Below are 22,067 nucleotides of genomic sequence, written 5' to 3'. Positions count from 1 at the left end.
GAAACCTGACGTAATATCTCGTCTTTCTAACGCGAAAATATCGACAGTGTCCCTATTATTGAGTAAATAACGGTGAAATCATCCGTATCTTGGCCCGATCCGATTCTCGTCGAATTAACATAGAGCGTCCTGTTAAAAATTTCAAAATACGATACTAGATGACGCGTGACAAATTACCGTTACAACCTATGCTCGCGTTCCTCGTGAACGTACATTTTTGCTGTATCGTGGGTTAAACGTGACGCAACCTTTTCGATTTCCTCACACTTTACTAATTAGAGCGGGGAAATTACGATTTCTCGTCGTTTTTGTCTCGTCGCTGAAACGTAAAATTCTTCGGCTGCGTATGCACGTTTTCATTCGTAATTGTATCGTTCGCAATTGCAATCGGCGTTACATTTTATAAACTTTCGGTGGTTGCTATGTTTCGCTGAAAACAATGTAGCGCCATTGAAAACAGCTTGACGCGAATGTCCCGCAAAGTTATTCCGATGTGTACTACTTTCTTTGAATAGCTCTGTTCTGGTTGTTACGCGATATTCTGCCACAACTGCGTTCCAGATTTATTTATTTAATTGGTTTCTTTTTAGTTCGACACACGCAGCATTTAATACGTGAATCATAAATGTATGCGTATGATAGTCCAATTGATAAATCATGTGGCGAAATTACGCTTGAAATTAAAAGGTAGGAAATGATGCTTCCATATTTCCGCTGATAAATTGATTTTGTCTAAATTCGATTTAATTTCTGCGTTTGGGTTTAGAACTTTTATTTCTCTTTGTAGCTATACTTGACGAGACATCGCGTTGCGCGTTCATATGTACAGGATGCTCCAGCGATTATCACCAATCGCAATTGATAGTGAGTTTACTGTACGAAAGTATAGAATACAATTTTGTCTTTGATAAAATCAAATTTGAAAATTTACGCGAATTAGTATTGGCTAATTGCCGAATAAACGACCAGCAGAAGATTATTCTACGTATCAAAATGAGTTAAAAATGTAGAATAATATTTTTACATTTAAGACGACGTTACTTTCAAAAAGACAGAATTTGAACGTGTTCGGTTAAGAATCCACACGTACAGTAGACGCGTCCTTGATAAATTTTCAAACTTTTTTCTCTCGTAAACGAAGCGTCGTACGGATGAATCTTATTTTATATTCTTGGCTTATTTTTTCACGTAGAATTCCCCTCTTTCCCTCTTCTATCACGATTGATCGAACACTTTCGATACGTAGAAATTCCTCCGCGATTGCCAAATGGCTTATCTAAAATTTCGAAGCGTCTTTATGGGAGAGACATTTCGATAAAAGCAACCGTTTTGAATGTCTCTCTTTCGGAAAGTTCAATGTAATCTACTCGTGACGCACATACGACGCGAGAAAGTTCGGCACATCTCGACGTGTTAATGCAGTTATCTGTCTTGCAAAATGTCCGAGATACTTTACCGTTAAATCATCTGAAAAACGTTTTTATGCGTTCCTTTTATTTCTTCGATCAAGTTCCAAATATTTTAAAAGACGTTTTTTTTCTTTCGAAAAACTTTTATACGCCAAGTGAAATTTCTTTTTACCTCTTTATCGGTTAAGAAGAGCTCGGAGGAGCGTACACAGCGAGTCTTATTTTCAGGATCTCGCGTTTAGAGATCGCTGCGTTCCTGCGTGACGTGCATCACGTGCATGTAGTGCGTTTTACTTTTCTCGAGCCTTGTTAAAGTTTCATGGCTGCAATTACGTGTTAAATAATAATCCTTTAGTCAGTAGTTTGACCGACATTAACACCGACAACCCATGACTATACTTAGACATTTACGAACCATTGTATCCACTTGCTCCACTGACCAAGCATCAAGGACCAATTGCGCAATATTTTCGACAATCTCAGAAATCCATAAAGGACGAATGATTAGTTGCGTAAAACTGTTTCGAAATTTCGTCGAAATTATCGTTGCGCAATCTGTTTAGGCAAATTGTCGTAAAAATCGTTCTGGACCAATTTGGAAAATTAATGATATGCAGATTTAGGCAATCGCGAATAATTTGCCAGCTCTCTTAATCGATCGTTTTTTTGCTATTCAAACGTCGAATTACCTGAAAATTCCATTTCTCGAGCGATTAATTAATACGTTTCTCTTCGTTTAAGGATATTGGGCTATTCACGCGTTCGTCAAATATTTTTTAACCATCTTGGCTGCAAATTTATGCAAATACAGCGCTGATTTAGAGGAACGAACATCGTTTGGCATGTAGCTACATAGGTGTGACGTTACTTTGGATGTCACAGGTAACGCACGCAGGAGGAGCACGTGTTTTATCGAAAAGAGGAAAAAATCGGTAGAATCTCTTATTATCGTTGTGTGATTTACGTAACGCATTGCAAGAAAAGTGTACTTTCATTCCTCTAGACATACGTTCAAGGACGTTTAAGAGGTATGTAACTGGCAATGCAATTCGGCTATCGGATTTCAGCGATGGAAAAATTGTTTACGATCCAGTTCATATTCCGCAATTGACCGATGAATGTGATGTTCCATCATTCGTCAAACACGATATTGTAAGATAGTTCTTTGCAGGATAATTTGTAAGGTGGTTGAAAGTAAAGCTTCTATTTCGAGGTCTATCGTCTCTGAATAAACATATTTGTCTCATGTCTATATTTATTTCATTTACATTTTTTGATACAATAAATTATAAAACGGTTACCTTTCACGGTGACTAATTGCAAGTGTATTTACTTTGAACATTTACCTTTGAAATCGCCAGGCTCGGTAAATTTTTCAAAAAGACTAACATTCGAAAAATCCTACTTAATGCTACAGTGGCTATCAAAAGTACTATAGAATTGACATACTGATTAATCAGGTCCAAGTATATTAACTTTCGTATAATTCGGTAACGCATACTCTCGTGTCGTTACAGAAATTTGATGTTATGAGAATGAAACGTAGATTCTGATGAAAAAAAGTGCTTCATTGGAAACTAAGGGTGGCTACCCCTTGTAGCCATTAATTAACTATAATTGATTGACTTAGCATAACTTAAATATTCCCACTATTTCTACTATTACTATTATTCTAGTTTTCGAGCTTTCGGAACATCGATAACGACTAAAATATATACATATTGTATACGGTGAATTTGACGATATTAATAAATAACGGTATTAATTATTTACAAAATCAACAAGTTCTAATGGTAACGACATTTATATCATGATACAGGAAAATAAATATTATTCGGTCACAGGTAGCGCATTCATTTCTTTAATTTACGAATAAGTTAGTTACGAATGTTGTTGCTACGTATAAATTATTCGAATTGGCATTTATCTAGTACTTTTTACATATGCATACCATCTGTTAAAAATAAAAATAAAATAGTTAGTCTCGATTTTACAAATCTACTTAAAAGTCTCCTTCAGATAGCTCGCTTGCTTCTTACAATATCTTTTCAGAAGCAGAACCTTCGGTATTTAAAATTGAAATAAAACGTACTCGCGTTTCGTATTATTCGCATCGTAGTTGTTCGAGTCGAAAGTAGATCACAATATTATGTAATAGATTGTTGGTAACGCGTATTCACGTAGAGCTGAAACTTATTCATATTTGCAACTCGTATCGTTTTCTGTACCGAATACCTTATTTATTTAATTCGTTAAATCTACATTCTGATTTACAGTCATGATTTAACATCGACCGTCCATCGATCGACTTGATCTCAATTATCATTGAAATATACTAAACTACATCGACCTATACTCAAATTGGTTAAAGTAGACGTAATCGGTATGCGTGTGCAGCAGATCGTTGATTCTTGCTTACGTTGACCGATATTCGTTCATCACTTTATAGCTTCTCGATTAAAGCCCAGAGAAATATCACCACACCCTGTATAAAGGGGCGGGTCATACATCATGTTGCATAAGTAAGCAGTTCATTGGGTGATCGAGTACGTGTAAATGCTGCTTATCGATTATGTTGTAATACGGGAATTTTAAAAATTCAAACGAGTTTGTCGAAGCTGTCGCATGCTTTATCTTCGTCTTTCTCTAATCATCGGTAATTTTTCTAGTTGTAAAACTGAATCTTTTTCTTCTTATTCTTTGTGTAACACGGAATAAAATAAAAACGAGAACATTATAATAATTATATATATGTAACAAAAAATATAAAAGTAGAAAAAAATATTTAAAAAAAATAGTTGCTTCTTAAATAGCAAGCTTGAGCAATGTCGTTCTAGTTATACGGAATTTACTTCTGGTATCTTTTTATTTTTTCTTTTTTTCTTCTTTCTTTCTGACAACTTTCAATCTGACCCAAGAGAAGAAAGTGAGAGGATTGAAAAAGACATAGGTAAACCATAAATTTCCGAGGAGCGGACGCTTATCGAGAAGTTCTTTCGAAACGTTTAACTCTATTCTAGAATAGGATTGATATTTTAGAAAATCTGTTTCATATACGTTCCTTTTTGGCTAACAGAAAACGAATTGGTTTCTCACTTTCAGATTTTTAATTAACAGTATAGGTAACGACAAAACGATTCGATCATATTTACGACAGTCACATTTCCTATGCCTTAGTCGTGTGAAAAAAATATAAAATACGCATTTCCTTTAACGTCATCGTCTCCTCGATCGATAAATTACTTACAAATTACTTATAAGCGAACCTAACGGCAATTAAACGATCACAGCTCCTTGCTTTCCTCCGTATCGTTAAATTAAAAGCCTAATCAAACGCGCGTATCGACGGAGAACGGTATTTCCATTATGTCGATCTACATCGATCTCGATACCAGTCCCTTTTCTCTTATTTGTTATTTACGAAATAACGCGGCAAGTACATCCATTCGGCGATCGACGGAACAAGCTGATTTCTCGGCAAGAATTCTTCCAGTCACGTTGCGACGATCGTGGCGTTGTCCCTCTTCCTCCGTGATAGCCATTGCTTCTTAACCAAATCCGCGCCTTTCTCTCCGATCATGATCACCGGTGCGTTTATGTTCCCGTTGGTGATCGTCGGCATAATGGACGCGTCGATTACCCTCAACCCGGTCACACCGTAGACTCTGAGTTCGGGGTCGACGACGGCCATTGGGTCGGTCGGTGGACCCATTTTCGCTGTACAGCTCATATGATAGATCGTCATAGTGTATTGTCGTATGGCACAGTTCCAGTATTCGTCGGTGAACATAGGTATGTGGTTACAGTTGGGTAGAGCGCGACTGTGAAATCTGGCACCGAATCTCTTCATGCTGCTCGTCTCTCCGAAAGCTATCGCAGCCTTTACGCCTTCCCTCAGGACATTCACGTCGTAAGGATCGGTCAAATAATTGTGATACATCAGGGGATAATCCAGAGGGTTTTTCGACTTTAGTTTCACGAAACCGCGAGATTTAGGCCTGAGAAGCATGGGGAACACCCCGAACAGATCGCGGTAATTAATGTCCTGGAATACTTTGTTGTAAAAGTCGTCCGTGAGTCCGTGAGCATTTTTCACGTGCGTGCCTCCGTCGGAGCTAGTGGAGGAAGAGGTGAGCATGAATTCTATGTCGGGCCAATCGTCGCTTTGATTCGCGTATTTCGTCGAGATAAAGCCTACGGACTCTAAGCCTACGTTCGCGGTTAATGGTCCGTCCTCCGTGATGGCGTACCGTAGAGCGGAATTGAGGTTCACCAGGCGAGTCATCACGGTACTGATCGGGTAATCGATCAAGAAAGCTAGACCACCCACCGCGATGTGATCCTGCAGGTTCTGTCCGACTCCAGGAGAATCGTGAACCACCGTAATTCCTACTTCTTCCAGGTGTTGTCTAGGTCCAATTCCCGAGAGCATTAACAGCTGAGGGGAATTTATGGCACCCGCCGAAAGAATGACTTCCTTCCTGGCGTAGACTACTTCTCTCCGGCCTTCTCTGATGAACTCGACGCCGTAGGCTTTTTTCGTTCGCGGATCGATCAGGACCTTGGTTACGTGACTCCACAGGGATAGATGAAAGTTTTTTCGTAACTGAATGGGTCTGACGAATGCTTTCGCGGAGCTGCATCTTGTTCCTCTTCGCATGGTATATTGGTAGAAAGCAAAGCCAGTCTGTTGCTCTCCGTTTACGTCTACAATGTCGTAGCCCATCTCTTCGCCGGCCTGTAGGAAGGCCACTCCTAGAGGTGTGTTGTAGGGTGAGTCCTGAATCGTCAGGTACCCTCCTTCGAGAAGAAACGACAAATATTTAGTCGAATTAGAGATTATCTCATTTTAATTCAGAGAAAAGAGAATAGAAGCACGAATACGATCGATGGATATTTTATATATATCGTTAGTAATGCGATGCAAATGCCATGTTTTTATCTCTCTGCAAACAGACTCACTCTTCTTATGTATCGTAATTGTTGCACGTATTTTAAGATCAATTATAGTTAGAATCATTTGCGTATGGAATCAAAGTCTCGTTCGCATTAGAGCAAAATCACAACCAACTTAACCACTTTTTTTCTTAGATAATATATCGTATATCAGTTTGATGGAGTTTATCGCTATAACGGTTAATTGTTGCCACTCTAATTGTCAGTAAAGAATTTTTCTTTCTATAGTATTTTCCAATCTATCCTGTTAATAATATGTGTCACGTTAATGCGTTAGTAATGTATTCTGGTAATAATTTATGAAAAATCACTTAGGTATAAGGCTGTAATATGTAATAAGATTGGCCGTATGATACCCTTCGACTCGTTAAATCGAGATATAAAAGAAAGATCCAAGTTTTTAGCTAACTTGTTCGTTAATAAATATTTGTATTAAAAATATAGCGTCTTACCAGTGCTATGGTATCTAGTGTTGCGAGCTAAATAGGGATTTCTTTGATCTTGAGATTTCTTGAAATACGGCAGAACATCCTCGTAACCCCACCCAGGGTTTCCGAAACTTTCCCACTGATCGAAATCCCGTCGATTTCCTCGAATGTAGAGCATCGTGTTGAGCACGCTCGAGCCACCCAAAACCTAAGATAGCATTAAAAAGAGATATTAAATATTTTCAATCGTGAAAATATTCAATACGTTTCTTTGCTTTTACGTTTTACGTTCAACGTTAGAACTACAGTATCAGACTAAATGACTGGTTTCCGACTTTGTATCTTCGCAATTACCGAAAACTCGTAAATAGAGATTTTCGAGAAAATTAACGTTGAATCTTGCTGAGACATTGTCGATAGTTCTAGCGTTGATAAAATATTCAATCGGAGTATTTCTTTGCTACAAAAATGTTTCAACCTTTCCTCTGGTCCAGCAGCATCGTCGATCGATCATCGCTTGACAAGCGGAATCTTGCGGCTGAGTCCTGTATTTCCAATCCACTTTGCTCTTGTGCAAATAAAGGGATAGTATAGGGACGTCTGTTATCTCGGTTTCGTGTCCTCCAGCCTCTAACAACAGCACATTCCACTTAGGATTTTCCGAAAGTCTGTTCACAACCACGCTTCCGGCCGATCCACCTCCCACCACCACAAAATCGTATTCTTTCCTTATATTCTTCGTCACTTTAGGATAATTCTCAGGATCCATCAGATCGTAATTGTAGTATGCCAGAGCCGCTATGATAATAGGAATTATCGCCACCTTTCCAAGTAACACAGTGGCACCCTTTATCGCTAACGTGGCTGCTGTCACGATACTCATTTTTCTGCCGTTTTTTTATCAACTTTTTTTTCGCCAAATTTTCCTGCTTATAGCTACGTTTCGAACGAAACATTCGAGTTTCAATTCTCTTTTTCTTCTCGCTTCTTCTTCAATTTTCTCCGTTACACGTCGAGAGTTCTGAACATTCTTGAAGAAAGAAGAGATCGCGCTGTGGAAAGTCTGCTTCTGTAATAATAAAATCGAACGATGTCATCGAGCTCCGTTGCAAGTCGTGGAAAGTAAATTCTTCACGACGAATTAAAAGAATCGTTCGATTCGCGAACGACAGACCAACGTTTTCTTAATACGTGCGCTTGAGGAAACCTACAAAGAGATAAAATAACGTTCTTGCCGATCGGAAATTTTGTGAAGAATTTTACCTGATCTTTGATTTAATTATATGTTAAAATTCGCCGACAAGAGTAAGCTTCTCGAGGAAGATGAGAATTTCGTGTCAGCGAGTTCTTTGTGATTTATTTCCCATAAAAACTTGTCACAAAGACGAGAGAAGGCATATTTTTCTTCACATACAGTGACACATATACACGTCCTTTATATACTTATAAAGGAAGTAAAATTAACTCCTAAAACTTTACAGCCGCGCGAAAAAAACTCTTTCAATGATTCGACTTACGTGTCCACTATTTTTTAATCGCTCTATGCACTGCTGCCCGTGACGCTTTGTATCATCACGAGACAATAAACCTGAAACTTCGAAACACGGTTTCTCACTTACGTGTTAACGAGGCTTATATTCACCGGCACGAAACTCGTCATTTCGACTGTCAGTCGTCGACATAGTACTTGGCGAGAAGCAACTACAAAGCATGCTGCGAAACGATTCCAAGTAATCTCGCGTTTGCATAACTTTCTTTTTTTTTAACGATGCAGTCCAGTGACATCGCTATTCACGGGCAACCTGTCGCTCGTTGCCGATCGTACATTTTCAGTCAGGGTCGCGATACACTTTCTTTTCCTTTTGCGGATCTCGTCATTCGCGCGTAACGATTAATATTTTTGGTACAAGGGAAGTATTATACGTCGGTGAAAATAGTAACAAAGTTCGTTTCGATTCGTCGAATGGAACGCTACGAACAGAATTAAGCGCGGTTAAAGAAACTCACTCTCGCGTTCTTGTTCGTTTAACGACGCCTAATCGTGACTCAAAAATTGAAAAAAGTATCGTGTTACTTTCACGAAACGTAAACAATAATCGTATAAACGTAAGAGTGTTCACTAAATAAATCATCGTTTCTGACACTACCGTTTGCAGCACTCGTTCCATTCAACTTTACTCGTCCAACGGTTCTGCAGATTTTATTTTATTTCCACCGCACTAAATCATCGCTAAATCATCGTTTCTTTGATACTTACTCTCCAGTTTCGGACTATCGATTCCTACCGTCGTTCTACGAAAATCGTTCGAACGATCGATCGCGTGACTAGGTATTTTCTGTGAGGTTGAGAAAAAGACACGATCCTCGTGGACCATGCATGGAGGTATGCATGAAAGCCGATCGAGCAACTCGCGAACGCAGAGAAAGCGAAAGACTGAATGCTCGAACATCACGTTCTACGTATAAAACGTACCCGTAGTACCACCACTTTGGTCCTACCAACCGACTACACTACTGACCCTTGGGGTGAAATGTTTCGTACGTGTGGCCAATCGGTGACCGATGCGACGATCGTTACACCAGCGTTATATGCACCGGCATCCTACAAACATTTTACTGGAATAAGCGCCGATGTCGTGAAATAACTGGCCGATCTAAACGCCGAGACACAAATATCCAGTTACCTTCACCTACAACGATGGTTGTGTGACTAGAATCGCACAAGTCGCTGCATCAATTACGAGTCTTACCATTTGTGATATACTGGTAGCCGTTTAATCGACTGTATCTGTCTACATCGATTCTTGAAACGAATTCTTCTAACGAAGCGATCCTTTAACGCCTATATAAAATAGATAAGAGTGTCTTGTGTTATATAATTTTATTAATTCTCTCGACTCTTTGTTTCGCGAAGTTAATAGATTTGGTAAATAAGCGGTTCCGCCGTACTTGCTATAAATGCGTATATTTTTAAAAATCTACTTTGAAAAATTAGCGTTCTATGTTTATCGGTGAATCGGTTCGTGAATCACACGACGGTTTCGTTCGATCGTTCAAAGGTTCTGCAACTAAATCACTGAAATTTGATTTTCGCCTTCGCAAACGATAAACGGCGACAAGTATTTTTAGTGGAAATTTGATTACGGGAACTCCCCACGAAATCAGTTATTGCTCGTCCAAAAGATCACATCGAGCGTTATGCCACGCTGTATACGTACTATATACACTTTGTTCAATGAGATTTAATCATATTTGCAAATAAGCATGCATAATATCGTTTTCCATTTGAATCGTGACCCGTTTTACATTCTTTTTTTTTATGTCATAGGTGAATAATGTAAAAACGACATGCACAACATGGATAAACAGTGTCTAACTATATAATTACATTATGTATATAATTACATTATGGAAATATGGAAATAAAATTCATTGGAATAAACATTAGATTCGTTATGAAGAAATCTCTGACTAAACAGTTCTACTTTTATATTCTACTTTTATATCGTTGATTGATCGTCTGTGCATGAATTTTAATACCGCAACGTTCTTACAAATCGTTTTTAAAAGTGAAACGCACACGAATAAAAATATATTCAAAAATGTTTATCGCGCGATAAATAATCTATTTGTGTATTTATTAAACTGCAATCTCAGGCAGCATTTTTATTCACGTTTGATCGACTTTTCGTGCGATATTAGTGGACTGGAGGACGAAGATCCGAGGGACGAACGACAGCTTTGCATTTTTCGCTCGCTTTCTCCTTCTCTTTCTGTTTGATTATCCCTTGCTCCTCGGCTTTCGGTCGCGGCCATCGCCGTATTCTACAAGTACCATACGTTAGACGGAAGCATTTCACTTTCGCCCAGGTGATTTTGAAATCGCCTTGGTCATGTTGCCTTTTCACTCCAATTGTACGATATCGCGTCCTCCGTATACTACCGCGTATCTAAAAAATTGGGAAAGACCCTTCGAGTGAAAGTTTTTCGTTTCTATGCGATGTCGGTTATACTTATAGCGACGAGTGGCCATGATCGCGTAATCGAGTGTTGGATCATCGTGTTTCGTCTTTTCGAAGAAACGAAATTTTGCGGAGAACTTACCATTATGCGATCGAGAGAAATGTTCATTTATCAGCCGAGTCGTTCTTTAATCAGAAACTTTCGTAATTATCGATCGATAGCCGATCGATTCTAGCGAATCGTAAATAACGAATTTATTGTTTCCATATCGAACAGAGAATGATATAACTTATGAAACCGTTTCGTTGGTTTACCGATCAGGTTTTATCCGGATCAAAGAATCGTCCACTTGAAAATCATAAAAGTAGATTGTGCGATAATAACCACGAGTCCTCGCGTGTTTCGCGATGCTCGCCAATGTTTTCTAGAAGATTACCTTCCTTCGTACAGTTATTAGACGGAGGTCATTGTAAACGAGTAGAACGGAATCTTGAGAGTTTCTGGCGTAAAAAACGGACGATACTATATCTTACCGTTAGCGTGCCAATAAAAAAACGTTGACAGAAGAAATTAGAGCAAGAGACGATTCATAATAGGTACGTTTCATAGCTGTTCGTTATTGATAATTTAACGATCGATGGGCACTTAGCTTAGCACTTTGACATCTCGATGTTAAGTAACAATTATACAAGCTTCGTTGCATATTTACTCATTTGTGACATAGTTATAAAGTTCAGGTTTTGTTATTGTGCAGGAATCGCAAAGAGGCGGAGATCTCCGTTGCGATCGAATCGCCATAAGGGTGACACCTTTCGGCCAGCGATTGACATAACAACTTACTCGCGCGGTGGCGATTACGATCGTTCGCGCTCTCGAAAACTTTGATCGCGACTGTTTAAAGCGATCGTCGTCTCGTAAAATCCGGTCGCTGTATTCGCCCCAACCTAACCCCAACCTAACCTCATCAAGGAGATTTCGCAGGCTGATCTGGAAGGTGTCGTCGTGTCCTCGCATTTAGCGAAACTACGGAATAAATAAATAAGACGCACGAGTAACACAAGCTGAACGTGTTAGCGAAGCGTGCATTTATCTTTATTCGTCCGTTTGTAGGATAAAAAGGTAATACGACTTGTTTTTCCGTTTCAGGTAAGATGGTGAACTATAGCGTTAAATTCTTCGTTGGTATTTCGATATTCCGGACGAAGGTACTTGCATTTTAGCCTATCAACGAATAACATGGAACTTATCTTCTAGATGTAAACATATTCGTTACACATATACAAATATTTAAGTACATAGATGTATAAACGTTCGGACGTCAATGTCGTGAGTGAAATAGACGCGATAGTTCGTACGAGCCTAGCAGCAGGCAACACGTGATACGTCCAAGCAAACGAGTAATGTTTATTCGTTTCCATTGAAGCGCGGGAAGAAAGAACGTACTAGTCCGAATTCATCTACGGTATATGGGGGTATAGGTAAGGTATTACCTATTCATTTCTAACTAGTAATTATATACTTTCTCTGTGTCGTTACGCATAATATGTTACGCGGTGAGACCTCTAACCGCGAATTACATTAACCTACGTTATGTCGTAAGAAATATCAATACTTGATGAGATATTAGGTTGTTCGAAAAGTTTCTTTCGTTTCATGAGGAAGTGTAATAGACGCACAACGTTTTTTCTTTTATATTATTTTGTCGAATTACGTACAATCCATTTTGTTCTGTCGAGATAAACACCGCGACATTTCACAGAAAGATACTTTCCGGACAACCTAATACGATAAGAAATACTTGTACAGGAACGTACGTTTATATGCGGATTTTTCTATAGTATGTTTCCGAAAGTAATCGTTGTTTTTCATCGAGCAATCCATGTTCTAAATTCTAAACTAATATTTCGTGCCAACTTTTACTCTAAAAATAGTTCCGCCATCTATTCGTTGTATTGATTTAGATATAAACGCTATAAATTTGTTCTACCCCGAAAAGAATTCCTCGTTTCAACGTAGAAACGCTAACAAAGCCTCGCTACTCGTAAAATTCAAAGTTGTTTGTTTCCGCGAACGTTGCTATATTCACTTTAGATGGTGTCGCCCTAGACAAACTTTTTATCATGCAACCAGTCCTCTTTGATCATATCGCTGGCTTTCTCCGCGATCATGATAGTAGGCGCGTTCGTGTTCCCCCTAACGATCTTTGGCATTATCGAAGCGTCGACGACCCTCAGCCCGCTAACTCCGTATACCCTTAACATGGGATCTACGACCGCGTCGGGATCCCAATCTGGCCCCATTTTACACGAACCTACCGGATGATAGATCGTTGCCGTGTACTCCATCATCACGCACTTCCAGTAATCCTTCGTAGCGAATACGAAATGTCTACACGAAGGCAGAGGTGTATCGATCAGCCGGAAACCATATTTTTGAAACGAGTCCGTACGAAACAACTCTAAAGCAGCTTCTACTCCTTCGACCAATACATCCGCGTCGGGATAGCTGGTAAAATATCCGGGATAGATCAACGGTGGTCCCCACAACGGATCGGTATCGTTCAACAGTATATATCCTCTGCTCTTTGGCGACAATAAAATCGGTCTAACGTTAATAGCGTCGTAATAGGACAGCGGTTCGACCGCTGTTTCGCGATATTCCTCGGGATCTTTCAGATAGTCCTGTTGATTGCTGGCATCGAACGTATACTGTATGTTCGGTAGATCGTACTCGCGTTGAGAAATCGTCTGCAGGAAGACGCCACAGGTAATGGCTCCGGCGGCGGACAGTGGTCCCATCTGGGTTTTCTCGTAATAAAAAATGTCATTTTCTTTCAAATCGTTGTCTTTACTCGTCGAAGTAACGTTTAGCGCAATCACAACGCCATCCATCGTCACGTGATCTTGAAGATTCCTTCCAACTGGTAAGTCGCTGACCACTGCGATGCCGTGTTTCCTCAACTCTTCCGTTGGACCAATTCCAGAGAGCATCAGAATTTTAGGCGAATTGATCGCGCCGGCTGACAGAATCACCTCTTTCCTAGCCGAAACCGACCTTGTAAATCTCGTGGCTGTCGAAACGTACTCGACACCGGTCACGCGTTTTGTTTCGTCGTCTATCAACAATCTCGTGACGTGAGCTTCGGTTTCGATCGTCAGATTCTTCCGTCTGCGTCTGACGGGTCTGACGAACGCGCTGTTCGTGCTTTGACGCATTCCACGAGCAGAAGTCATTTGCAGTTTCATCACGCCCAGTTGGCTCTTCGCGTTGGAATCCACCGATTCGTGGCCGAGTTCTCGCCAGGCGTTCAACAGGATCTCTGTGTTGACGTCGGTATATGGAAATCGTTCTACCGACTGGTAACCTCCTTCTTGGTGGTAGTATGGATTCTTCTTCACGACCTGGAGAAAATACCGATTTTATTCCATCTTCATCGTTACCTGTTCATTCGCTTTCGATATTACGATTGTAACGAAAGCTTTAATCGGATTCGTCACCTCTGGATTCTTGTTATTTTCCGATTTGAGAAAATATGGCAAAACCTCTTCGTAGCTCCACCCGTAATTCCCATCTTCCGCCCATTCGTTGTAGTCTGCCGGATTACCACGAATGTAAATCATATAATTGATACTGCTGGAACCACCCATCACCTGTACGAAAGACGATACACTTTTTAAAGTCCAGATACTTGTAACTTTGTAAATAATAAACGAAGAAAATTTCCAAGTTTGATAGTCTTTATCGATCGTTTCGTTCTTGACGGTAATTAATTTCTTCGTTCGATATTGGAACATCGGAACACGTACCTTGCCCCTTGGCCACGCACAACTTTTACCCCGTCTCGATCGACAAGAGCGTCGCTCCGGTTGCGTACGATACATCCAATCGATATTGCTGGCTTGTAACATAGAGGCGAACGCCGGAATATCCGCTACCATTGGTTCTTCCGTGCCACTTTCCAATAACAGTATCTGAAAATGATCGAAAAGTTTGGAAATAAATAGTTTACGTTTCTCTCAGTCGATGTTATTTACTTATGAATGGTAACTGTATTTTGCAATATGTGGCGTATTTACAATCGTTAAATCGTTAAATCACTATATCATAGTAAATTAGCAGGATACTGTCGTTGAAAATACACATCTAGAATCATCGCCGTCGACGATTCTCAAAATAATCCAATAAGCGCGATGCGTTTCGTGGCCTGTTTTAATCGCTACGAAGCCTTCAAGTGGTCACGACATAATAATCGACGATCTTCTGCTCTCTGACCCGTTTCAAAGAAGCCCTCGACTTTTCAACGAGAGGATTATCAGCTTTCTCGAGCTTTACGCATCAAACGCAACAAAGCGTGCTACGGCATGAAATATTTTTTAAAAAGCAAAAGTTCTTCGTAATTCGTTAATATCGCTCTCTATACATCTCTTTTTCACGTATATTATAGCTTTAGTTTCGCTAAAAGCGCAGAGTCTCCTTTTATCTATCTCGATCATTTTAATTCTTTCTTACAAAATTCTTAGAATTTTGCCGCAATCTTCGCTTAGATCGCTTCAGCTTGTCACCCGTTAGTCATCGATTTGCAACGCGCCACGTTAGTAAAAGTCTCGCTAATTCTTATTTCCACGTGTCCGTAGAAACGTATCCTTTCTGTTCGTTGAACGGCAATGGAATTTAGCGCAGACTTTCCTGTATCAGTTTATTACGTTCCTTTGTCTACATAAAAATTTCAACGATTTTTCCTCCTGCAAACTCGACTGACTGTAAATTCATTCGAAAGGTGTACTTTATTACTTTGAAAAACGAATATTTTAGACACTGAATATTTACATTCGACCGATCAAACATCTTTTTACGTTGTTTAAAACGTTAAAACGTTACGTTAAAAACGTTAAAATAGTTACTTTTTACGATGCGGTGAAAATGAAAGATTCGTCATGGGTCACTGACGATTGACTGTACGACGAACACGTTAAATGCGTACAGCGCTGTACGACTGGCGGTATTTACAACCGGTCTGCAGGTTCTATTCCACGAGTGACAGCAAGTGAACTAAAATTTGTCGTTCGAAGCATGTAGACATCGCTGGCACTTGGCCAACAACTAAATTGGAAACATTGAATAAATTAGTTAAGTGCGTGTGTATTCGACGAATATTCAAACTCGATCTTTTCGCAAATCAAGACTCGAAAAAAAAAGAAAAGAAAATTGCATTTTTCCTCGGCTTACCTTGGCTCGAGCGATCGTTCGCAAGCTAATTGCACCACCACCAACCCCGAGAGCTTCCGCGTGATCCGAAATTAAAACCAAAAGACGAACCAGGTAGCTACCTTCCAATGTTTTACTTCGCTTAGTCTATTTGCAAGGACGCATCCTGCCGATCCAGCTCCAACGATAATGAAATCGTACACCTTCGTTGGCAAGTTCGTCGCTTGCGGCGAATTCACAGAGACCTCGGTGCCCATGAAAATTTGTTGCGCCGCTCGTAGATTATAATTTTGGTCGTTCACTTGGTTTTTGGGAGTTAACAAACGTGAATGTCCGTTTGTGGCATCGTTTATCCATCGTGGATGATCGTACGTTTTTCCTGTAAAAATTAGCATGGCAAATTAAACAAATATGTTTTGGAGTTAAGTAATAAACAGTTGAAGAATTTTCACGCCTCTGGAAAAGGGAACGATGTCTGTTCTATTTGGTCTTGGTTTGAGTTTTCATTCTGTTACGTAAATGTTCTTTAAATACTACGTATACATTTATATTCTAAGCTTATCAGATTATTAATTGCAAAATAAACACGTTGGATAAATACTTTCACTTAGATAGTAGCTATTTGAAGTGTTCGAACGTCGTTATTTTGTGTCAACTTACATATAAAAAGTTGATTGCCTCTGTCGCAATTACGCGTGAACGTAATGCTACTATTTACGCTAATAATGCTAAATAATTTCATACTACGATTGAAACGTTACATACGCGAATTTTAACATGGAATTCCATTAAACAACATAGAGGAAGATAAAGCACGAAGAATAAAATATTCATATTCCAAGAAAAACATCAAATTTCCTTCGTTCTATCACATTCCACGATTTTTATCTAACAATCGGGAAGAAAGGGTGAAATCTGTGCAGTTTCCAAACAAAAACACATAACGCGCATACAAAAATCGATCGTTCTTTACCTTTCTCGGCAACAAAGCCATTGTAAATGGTAACCGGCGTGCCGATCGGTCGATCCACGATTCTCGTTCGCGGATAGAAATCGTAAATTCCTGTTAAATTCGCCATCGACGAGCCTATTTTAGCGTTAACGGCCTCGCTGTCGTCGCTTTCATCCTTGGCTCTCGTTAAAGTTCCACGATCGTACCAAAGTGCCGAATCGTAAACTCCGCTCGGTGATTTCATTGACGCAGGATCGTCCAGGAACGAAATCTTCCGGCCATAAATACCATCTTGCCGCGAGTCTGCAAAATATTCTACGCTCGCTTTCGATTTTGTCGCTTCTCCGACGTGATCGAATTTCCATGGTAAACTCTGAGAATCGAAATCATCGAACGAATAATGATAAGAGTCTTTCGAATAACCGAACAGATGAGCGACGAGCGTCAGAAACATGAACGTAGGCGGTTGACACGTTGACACGGTGGAATGGGGCGAACACAGGCTCGCTAGATCCGGAGGCACCCACGACATCGTTTCTCGAGACGATAAACTTTCTTGACCTTTTCGATGGTTGGCTCGACTGTCGAGGAGAACGAATTGGATGCTACGTATCGATTCTGACGACCTGTTTGTGCAGAGAATTTTCTGGGCAAAGGAATTCTAGCGGCAACGAGTGGATAGGAGAGGTCGATCGATAAATGTACGGTAGATAAAAATTTTGCTAACGGATATTGTTCTACTTTGGAATTTCTAGCGTTTCCGATTTTCGATATACGTAGGTTTTACAATTTTATAATTAGTTAAATTACGCTTACGGTCGAAAAGTGTATAAGTCGATGTGGTAGACGGAACACGAGAACGACGATTGTATTTCCTTCTATTCTTTTTCAATCCAAAGCCGTTTGTGCCCAGTAGCAGAAGAAAAAGGTTTCGAATGTCGCTTAAACCACAAAGGGTTCGTTAGCTGGTTGTATCGCCTTCGTCGTTTACATATGGCAACGAAGCAACGACACGGGGTGATTGCCAGTCGTGTTTTTAGCCCATCAAGTACTATCTGTCGCTAATATCCTCTTTATGGTAAAAGTCTTTAAAAAAACCTTCGTTAATCTATCACGTATAATTTGTCGTTATTCGTTTGTCGATAATTTATTCTTCCGATATAGTTAGTAGTTTATTTGTTACTTAATTGACAACAGGCACCTGGCTTCTTATTTGAGTTATCTTTACGCGAAACGTGTTAATATTAGATTGCATAAACTTACATTATCACTTCGAGGAAACGCGGCGAATCAAGTGCTTCGAAAGTAAATGATCGTCGTAGTGTCAAAGCAAGACACAAGCAAAGAAAAGACGATCTTTCGAATTGTTAATTTTACACTATCGAATTCACTTTCCGTCAACTTTTTATACATACGTCACACCTATTTAAACCCCATTTTTGTCGCGTTCAAGCTACAAATTATCGAGTATGTGGCAACATTAATACACTAAAACGACACTTATCTGGAGCCGAGGTGAAGACCGTCGTACTTGACGACTCGGTTGGACGTCGATATACAAATGGATGCAACCTAAGGCTCGGTTGGCCACTGGGAGGGTCGCGGGATCTTTGTTACGGATATCGCTGACCATCGACGATTGATTTGAGAAGGAAAGTGGCAGCCTGGTCGCGTTCTTGTCGGAGATCAATGGAAATGCAGCCGATGGCGTTGTTTCTTGCGACGTCCCCCTGTTACCCCGTACTTTTTGCAACGGCTCGAAGTGTTGCACGCTTTCATTTATTAGAAAAGTCATTTCGTTTCGTTTCCTGGTTAAAGCCTTGCGAAATCGAGACCTCCTGCTTTTCATCTACTATCATCATAGACTAAATTCTGCAAAAGTTGGATCGTTCGTGAACGAACGAGTAGAGTTGCGAACGAATCTTATGGAATGGCTCGTAGTTAAAGATTTTCACCGAATTTCGATTAACTTGCTACGACATAAAACGAAGTTTGTTCAACGATCTGCTAGATATTTTCTTGTAAGTGATCCCGATTCTTTAACAAATACATTCTTTACGATCTGCTCTGCATCCATGTCGACGAGTTGTCGTTGTTCCGGGTAAAACGTACTGGTATTGAGACATAAGTGCGTTCACCGAGTTACAAAAGAAGCGTAAAATGCATCGGAATGTTACGATGCAATTACCTGCGAATTGCTGCTCTAGAACCGAGAAACGGTCGTGCGATGCAGTTTGAAAATTGTTCGCAAGTTACACGGTAAGTGAGCCATTTAAATACTTTGAATTATGGTATTTGTTAAAAAAATGATCGACGAATTTCTTGATATTAACTTTATTACAACGTTCTACAGTACGCGGTACAGGCTATTATTATCACTGTTATTGTAACCGAGAGGAAAATGATTTTCGTATAATTTCACGGATTATCGTGCTTTTGCGTGTTTCGCGTATCGAACTTTATTGGTCTCTAACGACACTATGAAACATATCGTACATTAGCCAGACCTTTTACAGTTCCACGTGTACCCTTGTTTCCCAATCCTCTTTGATCATATCCGCTCCCTTCTCCGCGATCATCATCGTCGGTGCGTTGGTATTTCCGCTAACGATGTTTGGCATAATCGACGCATCGATCACTCGTAAACGTTCGATACCGTGTACTTTCAATCTGGCATCCACGACGGACCTGGGGTCGTTGGACGGTCCCATTCTAACCGTCCCAACCGCGTGATACAACGAAGTAGCTATGTGGCTGATACTGCATTTCCAGTATTCGGCGGAATCGGGCTGCGTATGCCGGCATCCGGGAATGTCGAAATGTCGCAACCACATACCGTGCTTCTTCATCGTTTCGGTATTCAACAAAGATTTGATAGTGTCGACGGATTTTAACAACGTCTTCAGGTCCTCCTCTTCGGTTAAATAATTCGCGTAGATCTTGACAGGGTCAGCTGGATCGACGCTGCGCAACTTTAGTACTCCTCGACTCTTAGGATTCAATAAAACAGCGCAAGGAAAAAGCAAGTCCGACTCCATGATGTTCTTTTGCGCTTCTCGTATCAATTCGTCGTTAAACGCAAAGGTTGACATTAGAGATCCTACTTTGACCGGGTCCCAACGTGGAAAATGGCCAAAGTGGAATTGAATATCCGGATACACGGAATTAGGATCGTTGACATTGACAAAACCGAGAAGATCGACCCCTGCAGTGGCTAATTCTCCGGAATTGTGCATTAGATACTCGTAAGTCGCGTCCATAAAAAATGTTGCAAGTGGTGGCATTGTCGATTCGTTCACGTAAGCTATGTGCATCCCTAACCAAACCATATGATCCTGAAGATTTTTTCCAACCGGTAGATCGGCCACGGTCGGTATTCCCATTTCCGTCAGATGTTCCTTGGGCCCGATTCCCGAAAGCATCATTATTTGAGGACTAGCGATGCTTCCCGCGGAAAGAATCACTTCCTTCGATGCTTTTACATCGATCGATCGACCATCCTTCAAGGTAACACGAACACCGGTCGCTCGATCACCCTCCAATAGAATCTTATCCACCCTACTGGATTTCATCACGTACAGGTTCTTTCTGTCTTTGATGGGAGATAGGAAAGCTTTCGCGTTATTAACCCGACGCGTATTTTCCACGGTACCCATTGCTCTTCCGAATCCGATGAAACGATCACCGATCAGTGGTTCGAGAACGTTCAATCCTAACTCACGCACGCTATTTAGGACGATGTCTTGGATGTTTGTTGCGGAGTAATTGTAGTGTCTGATGTTCATCGGCCCACCGATTCCGCAATACTCTTCCCCCCACTTAGCTATATGTTCTGCCGGGCAATTCAAAGATTTCTTGAAGTAGGGAAGCACTTCCTTGAAGCTCCATCCTTCGTTGCCTAGACTGGCCCATTTGTCGTAGTCCCTGTCGTTCCCAAACACGTGTATCATGGCGTTGATAACGGAACTACCACCAAGAGCCTTGCCCTTCGACCATCTGCATTGCTTATTTTTGCTACCCTGACAGATACCCTCTTGAGGCTCGATCTGTGAACAGAAACGGTTGAACAGAAGGATACGTCAAGCGCACACCTCGAGACGGAGCTTATCCAGAGAACTTCTCATTTTTCGTACTTTCCTTCCTTCGAAAACAAAAACATACGAATAATTGTACTCGTTAATGAAAATAACTTTTGCCGTGAATAGTTTAGTAATGAATCGGATCGATTTTCCGAGCGTTAATTTACTTTAATTTTCATACCTTGTAAGAATAATCGTGATCCTGGCCGAGCAACGTCAAGAAGAAACCGGGAACATCGGTAATGGGATTAGGATCCTCTCCAGCTTCGATCAATACAACCTTCCAGTCCATTACTTCTGTCAATCTACGAGCAAGGACAGTACCCGCCGTTCCACCTCCCGCGATCACGAAATCGAATTCTCTTTCCGAAAGCAAGATCTCTTCCGTCCGATCGATTGCATAGTCCCCGCTTTTGCTCAAAGTACACAGGTTTGCCAACAGTACTTGTATGAATTGAGTAAAAATGGAGCCTGGCGTCGACGATAGCGCTGCCGCACAGTTTGCACTCATACACGAATCCATATCGTATTTTTTAGTCGAACGCTATTAGCACCTCCTAACATTATAAAACGAAAGTGTAAAATTGGTAGAAAATTCGAAATCGTATTAGATAATGACGTTAAAATTCATTTACAGGGAAGGAATGAAAATACACTTAAAAGATAAATAGATCGTTCCGTTTCGATGCGATAATTTTGCAGAACAATTCTATGTTCTTTCATTTGAGAAACGTATTTCTCGAAGTAGGCGACCGCATTTTTATCTGGCCTGATCTAAACTTATTCGACGAGAGAGATAATTATTTTTCATATATATGTAGTATCGGGTATGAATTTAGGTATAAATTTTTCCCCGACTATTTACAATTTATTTACAAACACCGAAATGCTAACAAAAATGATTAGCGAGCAAAACGCAGTTCTCAGACAACAAACACAACAGATCACAGTTATGCTACAATTGCTTACAAACATGTTAAGCAAAAAATAAAAAACGGACACGCTAAAAATAGTGGCCTGGAACTCAAACGGCCTACACCAAAGGGCCCTAGAAACTAAAACATTCCTGTACAAC

The 22,067-nt window shown here is 40.3% G+C and overlaps 4 protein-coding genes across 9 annotated transcripts in view; 1 reads left to right on the top strand and 3 right to left on the bottom strand.

Moving 5' to 3' along the window:
- LOC122572597 (flotillin-2) overlaps positions 1–22,067 on the top strand; it is a 95,749-nt gene that overhangs the window by 26,267 nt on the left and 47,415 nt on the right. The gene's annotated exons all lie outside the window — the stretch shown is intronic.
- LOC122572589 (glucose dehydrogenase [FAD, quinone]) lies at positions 2,647–12,232 on the bottom strand. Of its 4 annotated transcripts, XM_043737716.1 has the most exons (5): positions 9,478–9,591; positions 9,051–9,395; positions 7,272–8,387; positions 6,818–7,001; positions 2,647–6,209 (listed from the first exon to the last, which is right to left on the bottom strand). In XM_043737716.1, the coding sequence occupies exons 3-5, from the start codon at positions 7,674–7,676 to the stop codon at positions 4,903–4,905; spliced, it is 1,896 nt and encodes a 631-aa protein (XP_043593651.1). In that variant the 5' UTR covers positions 7,677–8,387; positions 9,051–9,395; positions 9,478–9,591; the 3' UTR covers positions 2,647–4,902. The 4 variants fall into 4 exon arrangements, with proteins under 4 accessions (XP_043593651.1, XP_043593653.1, XP_043593652.1 ...); XM_043737718.1 differs by lacking the exons at positions 9,051–9,395; positions 9,478–9,591 and adding an exon at positions 11,290–12,232 and having other exon boundaries at positions 7,272–7,862; XM_043737717.1 differs by having other exon boundaries at positions 7,272–7,862; positions 9,051–9,488.
- Positions 12,241–19,114, bottom strand: LOC122572585 (glucose dehydrogenase [FAD, quinone]-like). 3 transcript variants are annotated; one of them, XM_043737704.1, is made up of 6 exons: positions 17,730–19,114; positions 16,935–17,494; positions 16,084–16,340; positions 14,563–14,727; positions 14,254–14,406; positions 12,253–14,157 (listed from the first exon to the last, which is right to left on the bottom strand). In XM_043737704.1, the coding sequence occupies exons 2-6, from the start codon at positions 17,443–17,445 to the stop codon at positions 12,859–12,861; spliced, it is 2,385 nt and encodes a 794-aa protein (XP_043593639.1). In that variant the 5' UTR covers positions 17,446–17,494; positions 17,730–19,114; the 3' UTR covers positions 12,253–12,858. The 3 variants fall into 3 exon arrangements, with proteins under 3 accessions (XP_043593640.1, XP_043593639.1, XP_043593638.1); XM_043737703.1 differs by having other exon boundaries at positions 16,935–19,114; XM_043737705.1 differs by lacking the exons at positions 16,935–17,494; positions 17,730–19,114 and having other exon boundaries at positions 12,241–14,157; positions 15,983–16,104.
- LOC122572591 (glucose dehydrogenase [FAD, quinone]-like) overlaps positions 19,232–22,067 on the bottom strand; it is a 6,677-nt gene continuing 3,841 nt past the window's right edge. The window contains exons 2-3 of the mRNA XM_043737720.1: positions 21,174–21,549; positions 19,232–20,959 (exon numbers count right to left, since the gene is read on the bottom strand). Coding sequence (XP_043593655.1) covers positions 19,424–20,959; positions 21,174–21,515 — 1,878 coding nt within the window. The 5' untranslated portion in view covers positions 21,516–21,549 and the 3' untranslated portion in view covers positions 19,232–19,423. The remainder of the gene's footprint in view (positions 20,960–21,173; positions 21,550–22,067) is intronic.

Source organism: Bombus pyrosoma, linkage group LG11, assembly GCF_014825855.1.
Source record: "Bombus pyrosoma isolate SC7728 linkage group LG11, ASM1482585v1, whole genome shotgun sequence".
Classification (NCBI taxonomy): domain Eukaryota; kingdom Metazoa; phylum Arthropoda; class Insecta; order Hymenoptera; family Apidae; genus Bombus; species Bombus pyrosoma.
Note: the sequence above shows the minus strand (reverse complement) of the source record. Positions and strands in the feature narration are given on the sequence as shown.